This window comes from Gossypium hirsutum, chromosome D03 (genome assembly GCF_007990345.1).
Source record: "Gossypium hirsutum isolate 1008001.06 chromosome D03, Gossypium_hirsutum_v2.1, whole genome shotgun sequence".
Classification (NCBI taxonomy): domain Eukaryota; kingdom Viridiplantae; phylum Streptophyta; class Magnoliopsida; order Malvales; family Malvaceae; genus Gossypium; species Gossypium hirsutum.
In genome coordinates, this window is record NC_053439.1 from 8031008 (window position 1) to 8049719 (window position 18712).

At 33.9% G+C, this 18712-nt stretch overlaps 1 protein-coding gene and 1 pseudogene across 1 annotated transcript; both read right to left on the reverse strand.

Moving 5' to 3' along the window:
- Positions 1-680: 680 nt before the first annotated feature.
- LOC107950029 (cytochrome P450 89A9-like) lies at positions 681-4414 on the reverse strand. Its single transcript, XM_041089850.1, has 3 exons — positions 4308-4414; positions 1533-1654; positions 681-1192 (listed from the first exon to the last, which is right to left on the reverse strand). Exons 1-3 carry the CDS (start codon positions 4412-4414, stop codon positions 681-683), a joined length of 741 nt encoding a protein of 246 aa, XP_040945784.1.
- Positions 4415-6050: 1636 nt separating this feature from the next.
- On the reverse strand, positions 6051-7579 carry LOC107950028 (cytochrome P450 89A2-like; annotated as a pseudogene).
- Positions 7580-18712: the final 11133 nt, after the last annotated feature.

The window sequence follows — 18712 nt, forward strand, 5'->3', positions numbered from 1 at the left end:
CCGTTGCAGTTTGTGAGCTTTAACTACTAACAAAACCTGTTGCCTCCACAAGAGATAGTTGGAATCATCAAGAAGTATACTCACTTTCTTGGTGGAGAAAAACTTGTTATCAAGAATACGATTCACAAGGGTAGATGCCATCGTTGGAGTAGCTGAGTGAGCAGCAGAATGACTCGATGGCGGATCCATGCAACATATACAACTGAAAAAAAACTTAACGTATGAAAGCCAGGAAAGAAAGAACCTCTGATACCATGGTAAAGTATAACCTGAGTAGGTTTAATACTATTTTTATTTTTTTAAGAATAGTAATGGCTTGATACAGCATTTATAGCAACAGCTGTGAAGCTGTTGGTTTCTTTAACAGAAAAACTACTAACAAACTAACTGCTATCTTAACTGTCGACTGACTATCTTTGATATATTCTAACATCTGGGTGCTTCACCAAATTAGCCATTACCCATTCTAGGGTTGTGGAAGTAGTATCAATGCCTCCAATGAAGAACTCAGAGCACAATGTCACAATTTTCTTTTCTTCAAGTTTTCTGTTTTCTTCTTTAAGTTGTAAATCAAACAACGTGTCAACATAGGGAAGGAAAGGCTCATCCTTTTCATTTTTTCCTTCCCTCATCGCCTTTCTGGCTTTTATTAAAGGTACCATTAGTTTTTTCTGATCCTGTCAAAGCTGACGAAGCTTCTCCCATCGCTTGAGAAAGATAAATTTCCTCAAACTTGGAAACAGATTGACTACTTTGAATTCGTCAAAGCTCAACTGTAGGCGTCGCTGCAGGTCCTTGATATCTTGAATTTTCTTGTCTTTAAGCTTCTTACCAAAGCAAATAAAAGTGAACAAATAGTAGAGTGCATATTGTATAGGCTCTCTGATTTTAGTGTGATGATATTCATAAGATGATGAGTGAAACTTAAGGTGGTTGATGAGTGCATCCAAGGCCCATTTACGTGCACATGCAAAGGATTTTATTCGCAATGTATGCAGCATATTATAGGTAAGATTACGACAGAGTCGGAGCCATGTAAGGCTATAGAATGCCGAGGAGATGTTGTGTTGATCACAGCTGAGGAACTTATCAATGGCCATTGCTTGGGGACGGTCAGCAAAGATGACACTGTTATCAATCAAGGCTTGATGGGCAAGGGAGTGACTGGCAATAACGATTAAGGGCTTTGAGCCTATATACAAGGTATAAATCGGACCATATCTTTCATGTAAGGAAAGAAAAAGGGCCTTAACACATGAGAAAGGCTTGATAAGCAACCATAGAAGGTTGCCGAAGAATGGAATTGAGGGCGGGCCTAGGGGAACATGTAGTAAAGAAGATGAAGGTGATAGAGAGAGTAAAGAAACAAGCTCCCATTTCTCAAGAGGATTGACAAATTAATTGTTTTGAGCTTTAACAATTATTTGAGCGGACAAAGATTTATAAAGATGAAATTGCTTAAATCTTCTCCTCCTAACCTGGTTAAGGGCGTCAGTGGAGCGGGTTTCGCGAGGTCCCGCCCCACTTCACACCCAATTGGGTGAGGATAGGTAAAAGTTTCGCGGGTGGTGGGGTGGGGATGGTGACAAAAACTAGATCCGTCGTGGGTGGTGAGGCAGGTGTGGATATAATCTTGTACTCGCCCCGACCCCACCTACCCCACATAATACAATAAGCATATTTAAAAAACCAAACATTTATAAAACTTTAATTTTAATACCAATACTCAACTCACATTCATGACTAATTTTTTTTAAAATAGTGACCGTTGGAATAATGTCACATATGTGGTGGGAGTTCGGAAGACAGATATTTCATACTTTTTTCATAAATTTTTTTTTTGTTTATATTTATTTAACTGATACTTATAAATATATTATGAAGTATAGCGAGAATTAGGTCGGTCTGGGACTCATTTGGGTGGTGGGGCAAGGATGGTTTTAGTCTTAGCTTAGTTTAGCACGGAATTCACAAGAATTTAAAGCGGGGTGACCAAGTGAAATTTAATACAAATCACCATGTTAGCTAACTTGCTCTTCATTTCAAATTCAAATTTGGTAGGATTGGTAGGTGTTAAAGCATAAATAGGGGATGGGGTCCACCCGCACCCATCCCACCCAATTGACATCGCTACTCCTAGCCTTAGCTTAGTACGGAATTCACAAGAATTTAAAGCGAGGTGACCAAGTGAAATTAAGGGTCTGTTTGATTGAAGGAATTGATTTTCCGGAAAATCATTTCCAACTTTTCCAGCGTTTGATTGGCGGAAAACATTTTCCATTTGGAAAATGAACTCCAAAACAAGGGAAAATGGGTTATATTTTAGGGAAAATGTCTTACCCTTTCAATTTCCGTAAGACATTTTCCGTGCTCTCCTCTCTATCGCCTCCTTCATTCCTTCCTTCATTTCTGGTAGAAAATTGCTTCTGTTTATCGATTTTCCAGTAACTTATTTTTTTAATTATTCAATACTTGTTTTTTTAACACAATTACAAATAATTTATTTGATATTAATTTTTTTCAATTTATAACGATTAATATTGTAGCTTAATAATTGAGTATTATTATAAATAAATCATTGCAATATATGTAAAAATAATTTAAAATATAAAAATTTATTAATATATATCAATATATGTAAAAACAATTTTTTCGAAAAATATTTCCAGGAAATCTGCTAAACAGCCGAAAATATTTTACACAGATTCAATCAAACACTAGAAAATATTTTCCAGTAAATCATTTTACAGAAAAGTAAAACATTTTCCCGAAATCATTTTACGGAAAATATTTTACTGGCAATCAAACAGACCCTAAATGCAAATCTCCAAGTTAGCTAATTTGCTCTTCATTTTAAATTCAAATTGTGCAAGGTTGGCAGGTGTTAAAGCATAAATAGGCATCCAAACCACACAATTACATATTTAGTGTTTTATTTTTTATACTTAAAGGTTATTTAATTATTAGGTAGGGCAATAAAATTAATGAATAAAACTTTTATTAATTGTGATAGACATGAACCATTGTGATTAGGTTTCCTTATCTGTATCTATATTTATATCTATATCTATATCTATGGTTGTAAAAATTTCCTTACATAGTATAATTAAATTTTTTTATTATATTGGTGTTACAAGTAATTTTGAATAGATTTTAAAATTGTTCATTGTAAAAAGTAATAAATAAAATTATGGGTGTATATTTATTTATTTTTATATTTTTATATAAAATTTATTACAAAAACAATTTAAATTTAAGGATAGCATTAGAATTGTGGATTTGGGTACCTACAAGTATCCTATATTCATATATTCGCAATCGATTGAAGGCAGATGCTGATAAGCACATCAGACATCAATTATTTGAATTTATTGATTACACTACAAGAAAAATAGGAATTAACAACGCTAAAATTCATTATGAAATCTTGAATCATCATTGTGAAAATTGTATCATAAAGTTAAAAAGTCATTGCGGGGTATTTGTTTATTCCTCTGTTGCCTAAAGTCGACGTAACAACTTTGCAAATCGAAAAGTCATTTTTAATTATTATATATATAATTTTTTTCAACGGCTTAATTTATTTGTCTAAATATATTTTAGTTATCAGGTAGTTGGTTATGATAATATTTCAATTACAAAAACTATTACGTAACAGTAATACATTGGTTGTATAATAAAATTCGCAGCTATGTATATTTAGGTGCTAAATTTTTTACATAACACTATCGTAATGGTTGTCGGATATTATTTTGTTATGTCATTTTAATTGGTTGTATATTAAATTACTCAACGACTAAATGTTATTGTCAAAAAATTATTTTAACAACAATAAAATGTTGTTATCAAGTAACCCACACAACACTAATGTAGATACCTTATTTTGTCCAGCCAATTCAGTTTCAAACTTATTTAGATTTGGTTTTATTGAATTAGAGATTTATTTAGACATCTTGAATAAAATTGAATTGAATTAAATTTTAATTTAATTTTAGAGTTAAAATTTAACAGCTTGAATTGAATTTTGTTGGTCAAGTTGAATTGCATATTGAATTATTCTTTAAAAAATAGATTTTTTTTTGTTTTAATTAATTTTGAGATTAATTTTAACTGAATTCTTATTTAATTTGATTAAGTTTTTAAAATTTTGATATGAGAGTAGTGATTATTTAAAAATCTGTATATGATTATTTACTTTTAGTTCTAAATTTAATTTTAAATATCTGTATATGATTTATACATATGAAATATGAAATTTTTTCCCATTTTCCATTTTTTAGAATAAGAAGAAAAGGAAAAAGAAATACTTGGATAACATCTTCAGCTCGATCGTTGCAACGATGAGCCTTACGTTGTCAACTTCTAGCATTCCCCATGGGCTCTCTCTCCTTGGCACTGGCCTTGTCTCACCCATGTCTTCCCTTCATTCTGCCAACACTTTTTTTTCCATATAAATATTAGGACAATTTACCATTAAAAGTCTTTTTTTTTTAAAATTTACCGAAATGGGCCCAGTATTTTATTATTTACTGGAATGGGCCCTTTTCCCCTAAAGCGCGTCCACGTTAGCGCGAAGTTAGGGAACGTGTCAGCAAATCGCATCCACGTAACGCGATTTGAGTCAACGTCAGCAAAGCGCACTAACGTAGCCGCGATTTGTTGCCATGTAGCGCGCCCCTAGGGACACGATTTGCTCCGCGCGTGAACAGAGCAACGGTCATTTTTTTGACCGTTCCCCCCCCAACGGTCAAAAAAAAATCTATAAATACCCCCACCCTTTTTTTTTCACAAACTAATCCTCTCTCAAATTTCCTCTCAATTTCCTCTAAATTTCCTCTCAAATTCCTTCCAAATTTCTCTGAAATCCATATTTAATCTCAATTTGTTCTTAATTTCCTCTTAAATTTCTCTTAAATCCCTATTTTTAAATAATTTTAAAAAATTGTTTTTTAAAATTTTTTTAAATCGTAAAAATTTGTACGATTTCAGCAATGGCCGGAAAATTGACTCATCTTGATAAGCAACACATATCCGTCAAACAAATGAAAATGGTAAGTGTTAAATTTAATTTTTAAATATTATTTAAGATTTTTTTATTTATGCATTTTTAGATAATTATTAATTTATTATTTGTTATAAAAGTCTGTAGATCGGATAGGAATGCAATATCCGGAATATGCATGCTCCTCCATCACCGTTGGTAGAGAACTACCTGCGGGAAGCGGGTTTTTGGCACGTGGTGACGATAGGCCGGGGATGCAAGGTGGACCCGAAACTTATCAGTGCGTTGATCGAGAGGTGGAGACCCGAGACGCACACATTCCATCTTCCATGTGGGGAGTGCACTATCACATTGGAAGATGTAAGCCTACAATTAGGAAACCCTAAACCCTAATCCCTTATTTGTTTACTTTTTCTCCAAAACCCTAAAAATCTTAGAAACCCTAAACCCTAAAATCCAAAAACCTAATGTGGGAAAAACGGGGAAATCGCGTCCCTAGGGGCGCGCTATGTGGCAACAAAGCGCGGCCACGTCAGCGCGCTTTGCTGACGTGGACACAAATCGCACTTTCGTGGACGCGCTTTGTTACCACGTCATCAAAGCGCGCTGACGTGGCCGCAATTTGCTGATACGTCCTCTAACTTCGCGATGACGTGGACGCGATTTAGGGAAAAAGGGCACATTTCGGTAAATAATAAAATACCGGACCCATTTCGATAAATTAAAAAAAAGTGGCTTTTTTTTTATATTTTACCCTAAATATTATGTATACTCTTAAGATCTATTAATATTCTTGTCAATGGTTTAGATTTGAATGATTTTATTTTTTCTTTTCTTCATTTGTTGTATAGGGTGGGTCTTGTTTAATCATCTTAGTTGTTTCTGCCCACTGGGTTGTGTGCTTTGGCCTTATTGGGCAGCTGAATAGTGTTTTTTATTACTAATAAACCAGCCTTTTATTTAAAAAAAGGAAAATCTAAAAAAATATAGTTAAAATGCTTTAAAATAAAATGAAACAATTATAGTATATTATATTATTGTTACGAATTTTAATATAACGAAAAGACATAACTAAGTATAACAAAATATTTAAAATATGACTTTATATGATAGATCAAAAATTAAGATAAATCGGTGGACATACAATCTAGGAGCGATTTGAACCTCCAAAGGATTCTGCATTAAGGCTGTGAATTCATGTTTTTCAGTCAAACCCACACCTTCTCCCAAGCACATTAAAATTGAAATGCCAGACTAAGTTTGCCACAAAATACTTCAAGTGAAGCATTGCCAAACGATATGCCGGACACATCCTTTTCCCTACCCCAAATGGCATCATTTTAATCTCTTTTGTTCCACTGATATCAAAATCACCATTGATTAAGAATCTCTCAGGCTTGAACTCCATTGGATTTTCCCATAAATTCGGATTCCGACCCATTTCCACCACCATAAAAATTACAATATTGTTCTTTGGAACTAAAAACCCACCCAAAACAACATCTTTTGTTACGGTATGTGGGATTAGAAAATGGCTAGGAGGATGACGCCTTAAACTTTCTAAGATAATGGCTCTAAGATATGGCATCTTCCTCAAATCTTCATCCTTAATCTCTACTTCCCCGTCTGAGACAACCCCTTTGATTTCCTTGAATAACTTGTCTTGGATATGTGGGTGCTTCATCAAATTAGCCATTATCCATTCTAGAGCTGTGGAAGTAGTATCAATGCCTGCAGTGAAGAACTCAGAGCATAATGTCACAATTTCCTTTTCTTCAAGTTTCCTGTTTTCCTCTTTAAGTTGTAAATCAAACAAAGTGTCAACATAGGGAAGGAAAGGCTCATCCTTTTCATTTTTTCCTTCCCTCATCGCCTTTCTGGCTTTTATTAAAGGTACCATTAGTTTTTCCTGATCCTGTCGAAGCTGACGAAGCTTTTCCCATCGCTTGAGAAAGACAAATTTCCCCAAACATGGAAACAAATTGAGTACTTTGAATTCGTCAAAACTCGATTGCAGGCGTCGCTGCAGGTTCTTGATATCTTGAATTTTCATGTCTTCAAGCTTCTCACCAAAACAAATAAAAGTGAACAAACTGAAGAGTGCATTCTGTATATGATCCCTTATTTCAGTGTGATGATATTCATCAGATGATGAGAGAGACTTAAGGCGGTTTAGGAGTGCATCCAAGGCCCATTTACGCGCACCTGCAAAGGATGCTATCCTGAAGTATGCAGGATATTATAGGTAAGATTACGGCGGAGCCGGAGCCATTTAGGGCCATAGAATGCCAAGGTGATGTTGTGTTGATCACAGCTGAGGAACTTTTCTGTGGCAATTGCTTGGGGACGGTCTGCGAAGATGGCACCGTTAGCAATCAAAGCCTGATGGGCAAGGGAGTGACTGGCAATAACGATTAAGGGCTTTGAGCCTATATGCAGGGTATAAATCGGACCATATATTTCATGTAAGGAAAGAGAAAGGGCCTTAACACGTGAGAAAGGCTTGACAAGCAACCATAGAAGGTTGCCGAAGAATGGAATTGTGGGGGGCTTGGGGGAAGCTGGTGACTTCTTTTCTTAGAATAACGATTGAGAGCAACAACAAAGAGAGTAGTAGAGAAGATGAAGGTGATAAAGAGAGTGAAGAAACAAGCTCCCATTTCTCAAGAGGATTGACAAACCGAACTATTTTGAGGTTTCACAATTATTGGAGTGGACGAAAATTTATAAAGATGAAATTGCTTAAATCTTCTCATCCTCGTCTTAGTTTAACACAAAATTCACAAGAAATTAAAGCAAAGTTACCAAGTGAAATTTAATGCAAATCCTTTTTCCACGTTAACGAATTTGATCTTTATTTTAAATTCAAATTAGACATGGTTAACATGTGTTAAGGAATAACTAGGCATGTATATCTATATCCTCTTTCTATACAATGTTACATATTTAGTGTTTTAATTTTTTTTGTGCTTAAGGGTTATTTGGTTATTAGGTTAAATGAATAGTTAGGTAGGGCAACAAAATTAATGAATAAAATTTTTATTAATTGTGATTTACATGAACAATTGTGATTATATATCGCAACAACTTTTACCAGTTTATATATAATTTTTATCAACGATTTAATTTATTTTTTTAAATATGCTTTAGTTATCGTATGATTTGTTATTATATGTTTAATACAACGATAATATTTCAATTACAAAAATTATTACGCAATAACAATATATTTGGTTGTATAATAAAATCCGTAACTATGTATATTTAGATGTTAAATCTTTTACATAACATTATTATAATGGTTGCCAGATATTATTTTGTGATGTTATTTTAATTGGTTTATTGGTTTATATTAAATTACTCAATGACTAAATATTATTGCCAAAAATTTATTTTATCAACAGTAAAATGTTGTTATCAAGTAACTTACACAACAATAATAATGATACCTAATTTTGTCGGGGAGATTCAATTTCAAACTTATTTAGATTTGATTTTATTGAAGTAGAGATTTATTTAGACTTCTTGAATAAAATCGAACTAAATTAAATTTTTATTTAGTTTTAGAATTAAAATTTAAGGGCTTGAATTGAATTTTGTTGGTCAATATTCAATTATTCATTTTAAAATGGAACTTATTTGTTTTTTGGTTTTCATTAATTTTGAGATTAATTTTAAATTAATTCTTATTTATTTTTATTATGTTTTCAAAAAATTGATATGAGGGTGGTTATTTAAATATCTGTATATGAGTTTTTGGAAAATATGAAATTTAATTCTTAAATACAATATTTTTTTAAGAAAAATTATTTTTATTTTTAAATGATGGTTTTTTTTAAACACTATTCGGACAAGACTTTTGGGACAACCTATGTGAAATATTGGATATTTAACTTGGTCCTCTATGATTGTTTTCTCTATAAGCAAATGAGTCTCAGAACGTGTTTTATTTCGTCCTAAACAGTGGTGGTTGAATTTGGATGATTGAAGTAACTATGAGATCAACATGCCTTATCTACTAAGGCTTATCCTTAACCTTAGCATTATCCTTTAATCTATTTATTTGGTGATTTATCTATTGATTTTATTTGGTTTAAAAAGTTTTATTTTGGGATAATTATTGGAGAAAATTCAAGAAGATATATTCAAATTATAATTGAGAGTTTTACCTTATTAAGACTACTTGGAGAAACTATCGATTTTTAGCCTATAATTAGATTGTTGTGCCCCACATTTGGGTGTGCCTTTGGAGTGTTTTTGGTTCGTTGTTTGTGTACTTTTTACTTAGTATTTTTGCACTATTGTGTTAGGCTTTTTTGGAGAGTTTATATTTGATGTAAATGAGACTTTTCGGTGGGTGATTTTGTCACACCCGATTTTCTTTGAGGTCCTTTTAAAGGAGCGCTGGGAGTTAATTGAATAAAATAGTGAGTTGGCGAACTCTTTTGGAAATTTTATGGCTAGTGGACAATTAGTTGAGTTTCAATTCTTGTTTGGTTAAGATGGAATCAATTTCAATTCAGGTGAGTTTTTTCACTCCATCTTGGGGTGATTGATGATAATATGTTGCTTGAATGATCTGTGTTATGTCTGTTCTGAGTTTGTCTAAACCTGCTATTGTGTGTGAAATGGTAAATAAGCATGCTGAGTATGCGTAACAATGGTAAGTATGATTGTTGGATGTCATATGGTTGTGAACTGGCGTTTAAATAAGTGATGTATTGTATGATAAGTAATAAATATCTTTTTTGAAACCTTTTTAAAATCGAATTTTATTTCTAAAAAAACAAACGAAAAAACGGGAGTCGTCACCAATCTTTTTTATTTAGGTGTGATTGGATAACCTCAAAACTCATTTTAATAAAATGTTAGACTTATTAAAACAATACTTTTTGGTCTAAAAATCCAAGAAATGGCTTCGGGAGTCGATTATGCAAGAGGAAAGATTAACACCCTCATGATGCCCAAAATTGGTACCTAGTAGATTATGAGAATTAAAATTTTGAAGAGAATTTAAAACACAATCCCATATTGCATAATGATATTTTTAATTAAAATCACTTAAGTAAATTAAAACATGTGTAAAATGCCTCATTATCTCGAGGTAACCAAAATGAAAAGATCACGTCACGCGTTTTAGTTTAAAAAGGGATGTTCAGTTATCTAGGTTCAAAGAGAAAGTTGAACCCCGTAAGTTAGGGCGCAACTTCTCGAATCTCCAAATACAGAACATTGCATTGATTTTAAAAATTTTTCTTTTTTATGCGTAGAGTAAAAATGAATGTAACATTTAAAGTAATGTGTATTTAGCTTATTCGGGCATAGTATAAAAACGTTTAAATATATTTAAACACAGTTCGTGGCATGGTTGTAGCAAAAATAAAATAAAATGGAAGTATAATGGAATGCTTATTAAGAATGAAGTTGCTATACGAGTTCAAATAATATTATAAATAAAATATAAGCAATAAAATGATAGTAGTGATAGTAGTAATAATGCACCACGAATAATATAACCATTATAATAATGATAACACCATTGATCAATAATGATAGGGATAATAATAATACCAAGTTAGATAATAAAATAAATAAGGTAACTCAAAATAAAATAAAATTGGGGAGATGCATGATTAAAAAGATAAATAGACATGACGTGAAAGTATATAAACAATCTAATTTGCAAGAATGATAAAAGAAATAATAAATAACAAGAACAAAAAATAAAAATAAAATAATAACGACAATAGTTAAAAATGTGCAAATAAAAGAATATAAACAATCTAATTTTTAAATATATAAAAAAATAAAGAAGTAATAAATAAATAAATAAAAACAGTTTGTAAAAGATTGAAATTAAATAAATAAAGAATTAAATAGAAATTTAAATGAAATTAGGGGGCGTAAATTGTAAATAATGAAAATGGAACTAATAAAACAGTATAAAGGACCAAAATAAAATGCGCAAAAAGATATAGGGACTAAATGGGAAATTATCCCATACACCGTTTCTCGAAAGGACCAAAATAAAAAAAATTAAAATTAAATGGGATAAATTTAAAAAGAAAAAAGACAGAAATTAAACTGTATTGAAAAATGTTTAAAAAGCGGAGGGAGTTGGGCTGCAATTAGACCCTCGTCGTGAAAACATGCGAACTTTGCCAACGTTGGGGTCGAGTCTCGAGTCAATCCCAAAACGACACCATTTTGGGGAGTTTAGAGTCGTGACGAAACTACATCGTTTAGGGGTCCCTATTTAAGTAAAAAATGTTTCAAAAAAAAACCATTTCTAAACTGGTTTAAAAAACTATTTTGCCTCTTTTTTTTCTTTGAAAAGGCCTTCGAGTCCAGCCATAAGAACGGCGGACCTCCATTGTGGTCGCTGGTCACCGGCGACAGTGAACACCGTCTTCGGTGGCCGAAAAATTACCACAAACCCCCTTTTAAACCCTTTTTTTGCAAGAAACCCAGTTTTGGGTTTAAAATCCCTAAAATCTCGGCAAAATCGGTCTGAAAGTAAAGAGATCTTTTGGTTTCTTTTCCCCTCCGACGAGGCCCTCAACAGAGCCCTAGAGGGACTTCGAGGCTTCTTGACCCGGAGGAGATTCTCACTAACGGTCGAAACAGGTTAAAAGAAAAAAGAAAAAAAACTCATTTTATACTTTTTATTTGTTTCAAAAAAAATAAAAATGAATCAAAATAGTCACTTTTCTGCATTCAATTTTTTGTACTTTCATTGCTTTTTGTCTGTGTAAAAAAATTACATTGGTAATGGCTTTTAAAGCCGAATGTCCTACACTACACTCTTTTTTTTTACTATTTTTCTATTGTTCTTTGCAGCTGTTCTTTCTGCTGTCTTTGTTTTTCTTTTGCAGGTGACAGTGAAGGGTCAATGACGATGACAGGACTCGAGCCTTGCCATTTTGGTACAAGGGGCGTGCCAAGCCTCCAACGGTGAGCACGCTGACACAACATGAGAAACGGCGCCTAAAGGGATTAGGGTTTTTTGCCTTCTAAGAATAGTTTAGGTTATGGGCTTATCGGGCCTTGGGTTATTGGGCTTGTAATTTATGTAGTGTATTAGGCTTGATATTTTTTTTTGTATTTGGGCCGTTTTGTAATTGGACTTTGGACTTTTTATTTGATTTTTATTTTGTTTATTTATTTTTGTTTCTTATTTGGACTGGATAAAATTGGCCTGTTACAACCTTAATTTGCAATCATGTAGAGTATAGAGGAAATTACCTTGACGGGGTAGATGAAGATAGGAAAAATTAGCGTATTGGGGCAATGGGTGGATTGTTATAGGATTCAAGGGAGTTTGGCAGCATCGTAGAATGGTTATCGACTGGCTCGCTAGAGCAACACCGTGACAACGATTATCGACTGGCTCACTAGAGCGGCACTATGACGATGATCTATCGACTCTATGAAGCGACACTGTGATGACGATTATCGACAGGTCCTTCAAGGTGACACCGTGTAAACGGTATATGTGTCCTTCGGGGCGACACTTCTAGAGGGGTTTATCAATTCTTTGAAATCAAAAGTCCATGGTTAAGTCATGGTGTGATCTAGAGGCAAACAGGTACAATTTATGACAAAAAGGAACCTACCAAGATGGCAAATAAGAAGCCTAACGGGGCAAAAAAAAGAGATTTTTGTATGACTCGTGCAACAAGTAAGTTGACAAAATGATCGGGGTACGTTGAAAGCGCGGCTAAGTGTGCTATACAGATGAGTCCTCCACAAAGGCAAAAGTAGAGAAATTGGTAAAAGCGTCGTCACGGTATAATACTTGACTTTTTGTAACACCCCTAACCTGTATCTGACGTCGAAACAGGGTTATAGAGCATTATCGGACTTACATCTTAAACAATCATACATTTCATAATCAATTATCATTCAAATATAAAAACCATTCAAATAAATTCATACAGTCCCTAATACGAGCCCTCGAGGCCCCCAAATAGACATTAAAAATGGTTTGAGACTAAACCGAGTACTTAAGAAAATTTTAGAAAAACATGTAAAATTTTCAAACTGCAGGGGATACACGCCCGTGTTGCCAAGCCGTGTGTCTCACACGGACTAATTACCAAATAAGGACCTCCACTTTAAAGTTCTATAGCTATTCAACACCTTTTGCTAATAGAACCCAACTTTCACACTTTACGCGATTTAGTCCTTTTTCACAAATTGAGCATACAAACGGTAAAATTTCTTAACGAAATTTTTATAAAATAATACTATCATGTTGTAGACCATAAAATAATATTAAAATAAATTTTATGACCTCGAATTTGTGGCCCCAAAATCATTGTTCTGATTTCACTAAAAATAGGTCGTTACACTTTTTGGTACTTCCTTAGATTTTTTGGTATTCTTTCATGTTTTTAAAAAAATGTTAAAATTTTGGCATTCTTTCATGTTTTAAAAAATGTGAAAATATGAATAAATGTGAAAAATTAAATAAATGAATTTTTTTATTAAGACGAACCAAAAATTGGTGTCCCTTAGAATTTTTGGTTGCCCCCTTTTGGTTTTTTTTTTGTATTCCCTCATTTCTTTTTGTACTTCTCCATTTTTTTTTTGTATCTCCTCATAATTTTTTGTTTTCCATCATACTTTCTTTGTATTTCCTTAGTTTTTTTGGCATTCCCTCATAATTTTTTATATTTCCTCGAATGTGTTGGTACTCTCATAATTTTTAACATTCCCTCATAATTTTTTTGTTTTATTTCAAAAAGAGGATTTGTTGCGAGATATAATTTCGGAGTAAATAAAAAATATTTTCTTTAAATATTAAGAAACTTAAGGAGTTTTGTAATAGAAAAGGTTGTAAGTGTTAAATTATAATTTTAAGGTTAAATATTGGTACTGAAAAAATTATATTTAATGATAATTTTTAAAAAATATGAAAATTAAATAAATGAAAAAACTTATTAAGACGAACCAAAAATTGTAGTATCCCTTTGTCGAAACCGTTTTTTTGAAAACAAAATTTTAGTTGTCGACTTTAAAAATAAAAATTGGAGTCGCCACTGATCCTTTATTTAGGTGTGATCGGCTCACATTAAAATGATTTTGGTCTACGAAATTTGAGAAAATGAGTTCGGGAGTTAGTTACGCACAAGGAAGGATTAGCACCCTCGTGACGCCCAAAATCGGCACCAAATTGATTATTTAATGTCTTGGTGTCGAAAATTTGAAAAAAAAGATTTTAAAATAAGCTTGACTGATGAAATTTGCCAAAAGGATAACCAATTGTTCAAGTCATGTAAAGAAATCGAGTCCCAATACGTTAGGGTACAATTTCTCATAATCCCCGAACTTTGAATATCACTATTATTTTATGCGAAAATCTTCATTTCGAGAAAGTAACAGGCCACACCCAATACGTTAGGGCACGACAAGTTAAGTTCCCAAAAATTATTTTTATGCTCATGCATTTTGAATAAAGAATATTCTCGGTCATTTAAGATTGACAAAGAAAATCAGAACCCAATACGTTAGGGCTCAATTTCCCTCGAAAATCCCAAACTTCCAATAATGCTTTTATTCAAAAAAAACCTTTAAATCAAGAAAATAACTTTGATGAATGGTTAAAACCAAAATATATTTTCAAAAGGGTATGTTAAAAAGTTAATATACAATATGATACAGATACTTTAATTTAAAATATATGTATATATGTATTTTCAAAATATAAGTATCAGACATAAATAAATTTTGAAAACGTGTATAAGCATATATTAAAACAGGTATATATAAGTAAAAATAAAAAAATAAATGAAATATATAAAACAAAACAAAAACCTATTATAATTTCTAAGAAAATATGCATGTATATATATGTATGCGAAATTTATGAAAATAAGATAAAAATATAAAAATATGTACATGTGTATATATTTATAAAAAAAAGTATACATATAAAATATAAAGTATATATAAAAAAGTAAAAAAAAAACAAAAAAAAACATACGTATAAAATATATGCATGTATTTATAAAAGCTTAAAAATATATATACCTATATATATAAAAAAATGCCCATATGTATATTATATATAATAAAAAACTATGCGTATATATATATATGTATAGAAAATATGATAATAATTAATAATAATAAATAATATAATAAAAATAATTAATTTTAATAATAAAATAATTAATAACAAGGGACCCAAATTGAAACTACAGGAAACTTTCAGGTAAACATTTAAAATAATAAAAGCTGAAGACTAATTTGTAGTGCGCTGGAAACATCAGGGAGCAAACAAGCAAATGTACCAGCCCCTTATATGCAGCGTTTTCATGTTGGACCAAATTGAAACAAGAAACAAACGTGCGGTCAAAATTGAAAATAAAAAAAATTGCATTGAAGGTGACTCAAAAACAGAGGGATCAGTTGCGCAAATTCCCCCTTCAGGGCCAGAACGCGCGGACCCTGCTTGCGGGTCGGGTCGACGCGCGGATCTGGCCCCTTGCAAAACGGCGCCGTTTCACTTTTGTTATTTAAAACAATTTTTTTGTTAAAAAATTCTATTTACAGCAGAAAGCAAAAAATAAAGGGGAAAACACTCTCTGCTAGGGTTTTCTTAACCCATCATCGCGCCGCCGCTCAGCCTCCATGTCTCGATTTCGACGGAGAAGACGCCGGATCGACGACTCCGGTGACCAGGTAAGGCTCTTCTCCCTTTCTTTTTTTTTTTAAATGAAAAAATAAACAAGAAAAATCCAAAATAAAAAAAACACAATTCACCTTCGAGAAAGAAAAAAAATTGGAATCTCAGTCTTTCTCTCTATTTTCAATATGTTTTTTACACCGAAAAATCCCCCTCCCTTTTACAAAATCAAGCGGCTTTATATAGCCCGAAAATAACAATAAAGTAAGCAACAAAATCATATCTCCCTTCAATATTAGTTGCGATTTTTGCTACTACTCTGCTATTGCTGCGCCATATGCTTCTTTTTTGTAGGTGTGGGGGCTGTTGAGTGCGCGCGACACGTGGAGGCGCAATTCGCGCGAATGGCGGCTACTGTTGCGGAGAGGGCAGTGCGCAAGGCTACTGTGCGGCGGCTAAGGCTGAAGATTAGGGTTTCTGTTTCTTGTTTTTTAGTTTTGGGCTGATTTGGCTATTAGGCTAGGGTTAATTTTTATTAGGCCATACGGGTTGTTGGGTTTTGTATATTTATTTGGGCCCGGGCATATTTGTTTGCTTAGGCCCGGGCATTATTGGGCTTGTACAGCTGCCCCTCTTTGCTCATTGTCGTGTAACGGGAATAGAGCAAAGACTAAAAGCCCAATTGTGCCCGGTCTTACTGAGCCTCGACTTCTTCAATGCTTCATTTCTTCATGTAGCATCATTCCTTCCTACTGCATCTTCAGAGGTATAGGAATTAGTGCTCCAATCTGCCCCACTCTAATGTCGGGGAGATAGGATTCATACGTCGTAGCTTCTCAAAAGAACAAAAATTGCTATCTTTAATCTGCTCCAATGCAACTTCAGGGAGATAAGACTTATAGCTTCAACTTGTCCTACTACAACATAAAAATAAATCTGATGCGATCTGCTCTACTGCAACTTCAAAGAGATGAGATCTGTGGTTTTAATCCACTCCACTGCAACTTCAGGGAGATATGATTGATTTATTCTGTCTATTCCACTGTTGTTTCGGGAGATAGAATTACCGGCTTCAATGTACTCCACTGTAACCTCAGGGAGGTAAAATCCACCATCTTTGATCTGCTCCACACTGCTTAGGGAGATAAGATCTGTAATCTTCAATCTATTCCACTGTTGCCCAGGGAGATAGAATTATTGGCTTCAATGTACTCCACTGCAACCTTAGGGAGGTAAAATCCACTATCTTTGATCTACTTTCTTCGATCTACTTCGCCACCAGTATGGGAAGACAAGATCTGCTATCTTTGATCTACTTCATGCCAGCCGGGGAGGTAGAATTACTGGCTTCAATATACTCCACTGCAACTTCAGGGAGGTAAAATCCACCATCTTTGATCTGCTCCACTACTGTTTAGGGAGATAAGATCTGTAATCTTCAATCTATTCCACTGTTGCCCAGGGAGATAGAATTACTGGCTTCAATGTACTCCACTGCAACCTCAGGGGGGTAAAATCCACCATATTTGATCTGCTTTCTTCGATCTACTTCGCCACCAGTATGGGAAGACAAGATCTGCTATCTTTGATCTACTTCACGCCAACCGGGGAGGTAGAATTACTGGCTTCAATATACTCTACTGCAACTTTAGGGAGATAAAATCTGCCATCTTCGATCTGCTCCACTATTGCTTAGGGAGGCAAGATCTGAAATCTTCAATCTATTCCACTGTTGCCCAGGGAGATAGAATTACTGGCTTCAATGTACTCCACTGCAACCTCAGGGAGGTAAAATCCACCATCTTTGATATGCGTCGCTGTCTATGCAGGAAGGCAAGATCTAAAATCTTCAGTCTATTCCACTGCTGCCTAGGGAGATAGAATTACTGGCTTCAATGTACTCCACTGTAACCACAGGGAGGTAAAATTCACCATCTTTGATCTGCTCCACTACTGTTTAGGGAGACAATATATGAAATCTTCAATCTATTCCACTGCTGCCCAGGGAAGTAGAATTATTGGCTTCAATGTACTCCACTGTAACCACAGGGAGGTAAAATCTACCGTTTTTGATCTGCTTCACTATCTATGCAGGAAGGTAAGATCTAAAATCTTCAGTCTATTCCACTGCTGCCCAGGGAGATAGAATTACTGGCTTCAATGTACTCCACTGTAACCACAGAGAGGTAAAATCTGCCGTCTTCAATCTGTTTTGCTGTCTATGCAGGAAGGCAAGATCTAAAATCTTCAGTCTATTCCACTGCTACCTAGGGAGATAGAATTATTGGCTTCAATGTACTCCACTGTAACCACAGGGAGGTAAAATCTGCCGTCTTCGACCTGCTTCGCTGTCTATGCAGGAAGGCAAGATCTAAAATCTTCAGTCTATTCCACTGCTGCCCAGGGAGATAGAATTATTGGCTTCAATGTACTCCACTGTAACCACATGGAGGTAAAATTCGCCATCTTTGATCTGCTCTGCTGTCTATGCAGGAAGGCAAGATCTGCTATCTTCAACCTGCTTCACTGTCTCCGAGGGAGACGAGGTTGGTGTCTTCGATCTGCTTCACTGTCGATGCAGGAAGGCAAGATCTGTTATCATCACTGATCTGTTCTCTGGGGAACATGACCTGTATAATGAACTTTATGAACCTAATTATGCCTAGTGATTTGGATGTCATGATCAGAATGAATCAAATGCTCCTAACTAGACATGTATGAATGACATTTGAATAAATGCAGAATGTGATGAAAATAATATTTTAACATTTGAGTTATTATTACTCCAAGTTTATTAAGGTTTCATCACTAATGTGCTATAACACCTTTTGCTCAACTGGTGTCTCTAAAGAAACACTTGACCAGATTGCCCCTCACTGTAAACCTTCAAGTTTGATCCACTGGGATGCAAAATTTGTACCATTTTTCTCCCGTTGTAACCCAAGAGTAAAAGATTTGGTCTTTTCTCAATCCTCCACTATCACAATTCAAGGATGTAGAATCCGAAGCTCTTTTGTCATTTTCACCATTTCTAGGGAGTCATACCAAATGCTCATGCACAAATGAAGAATATTATT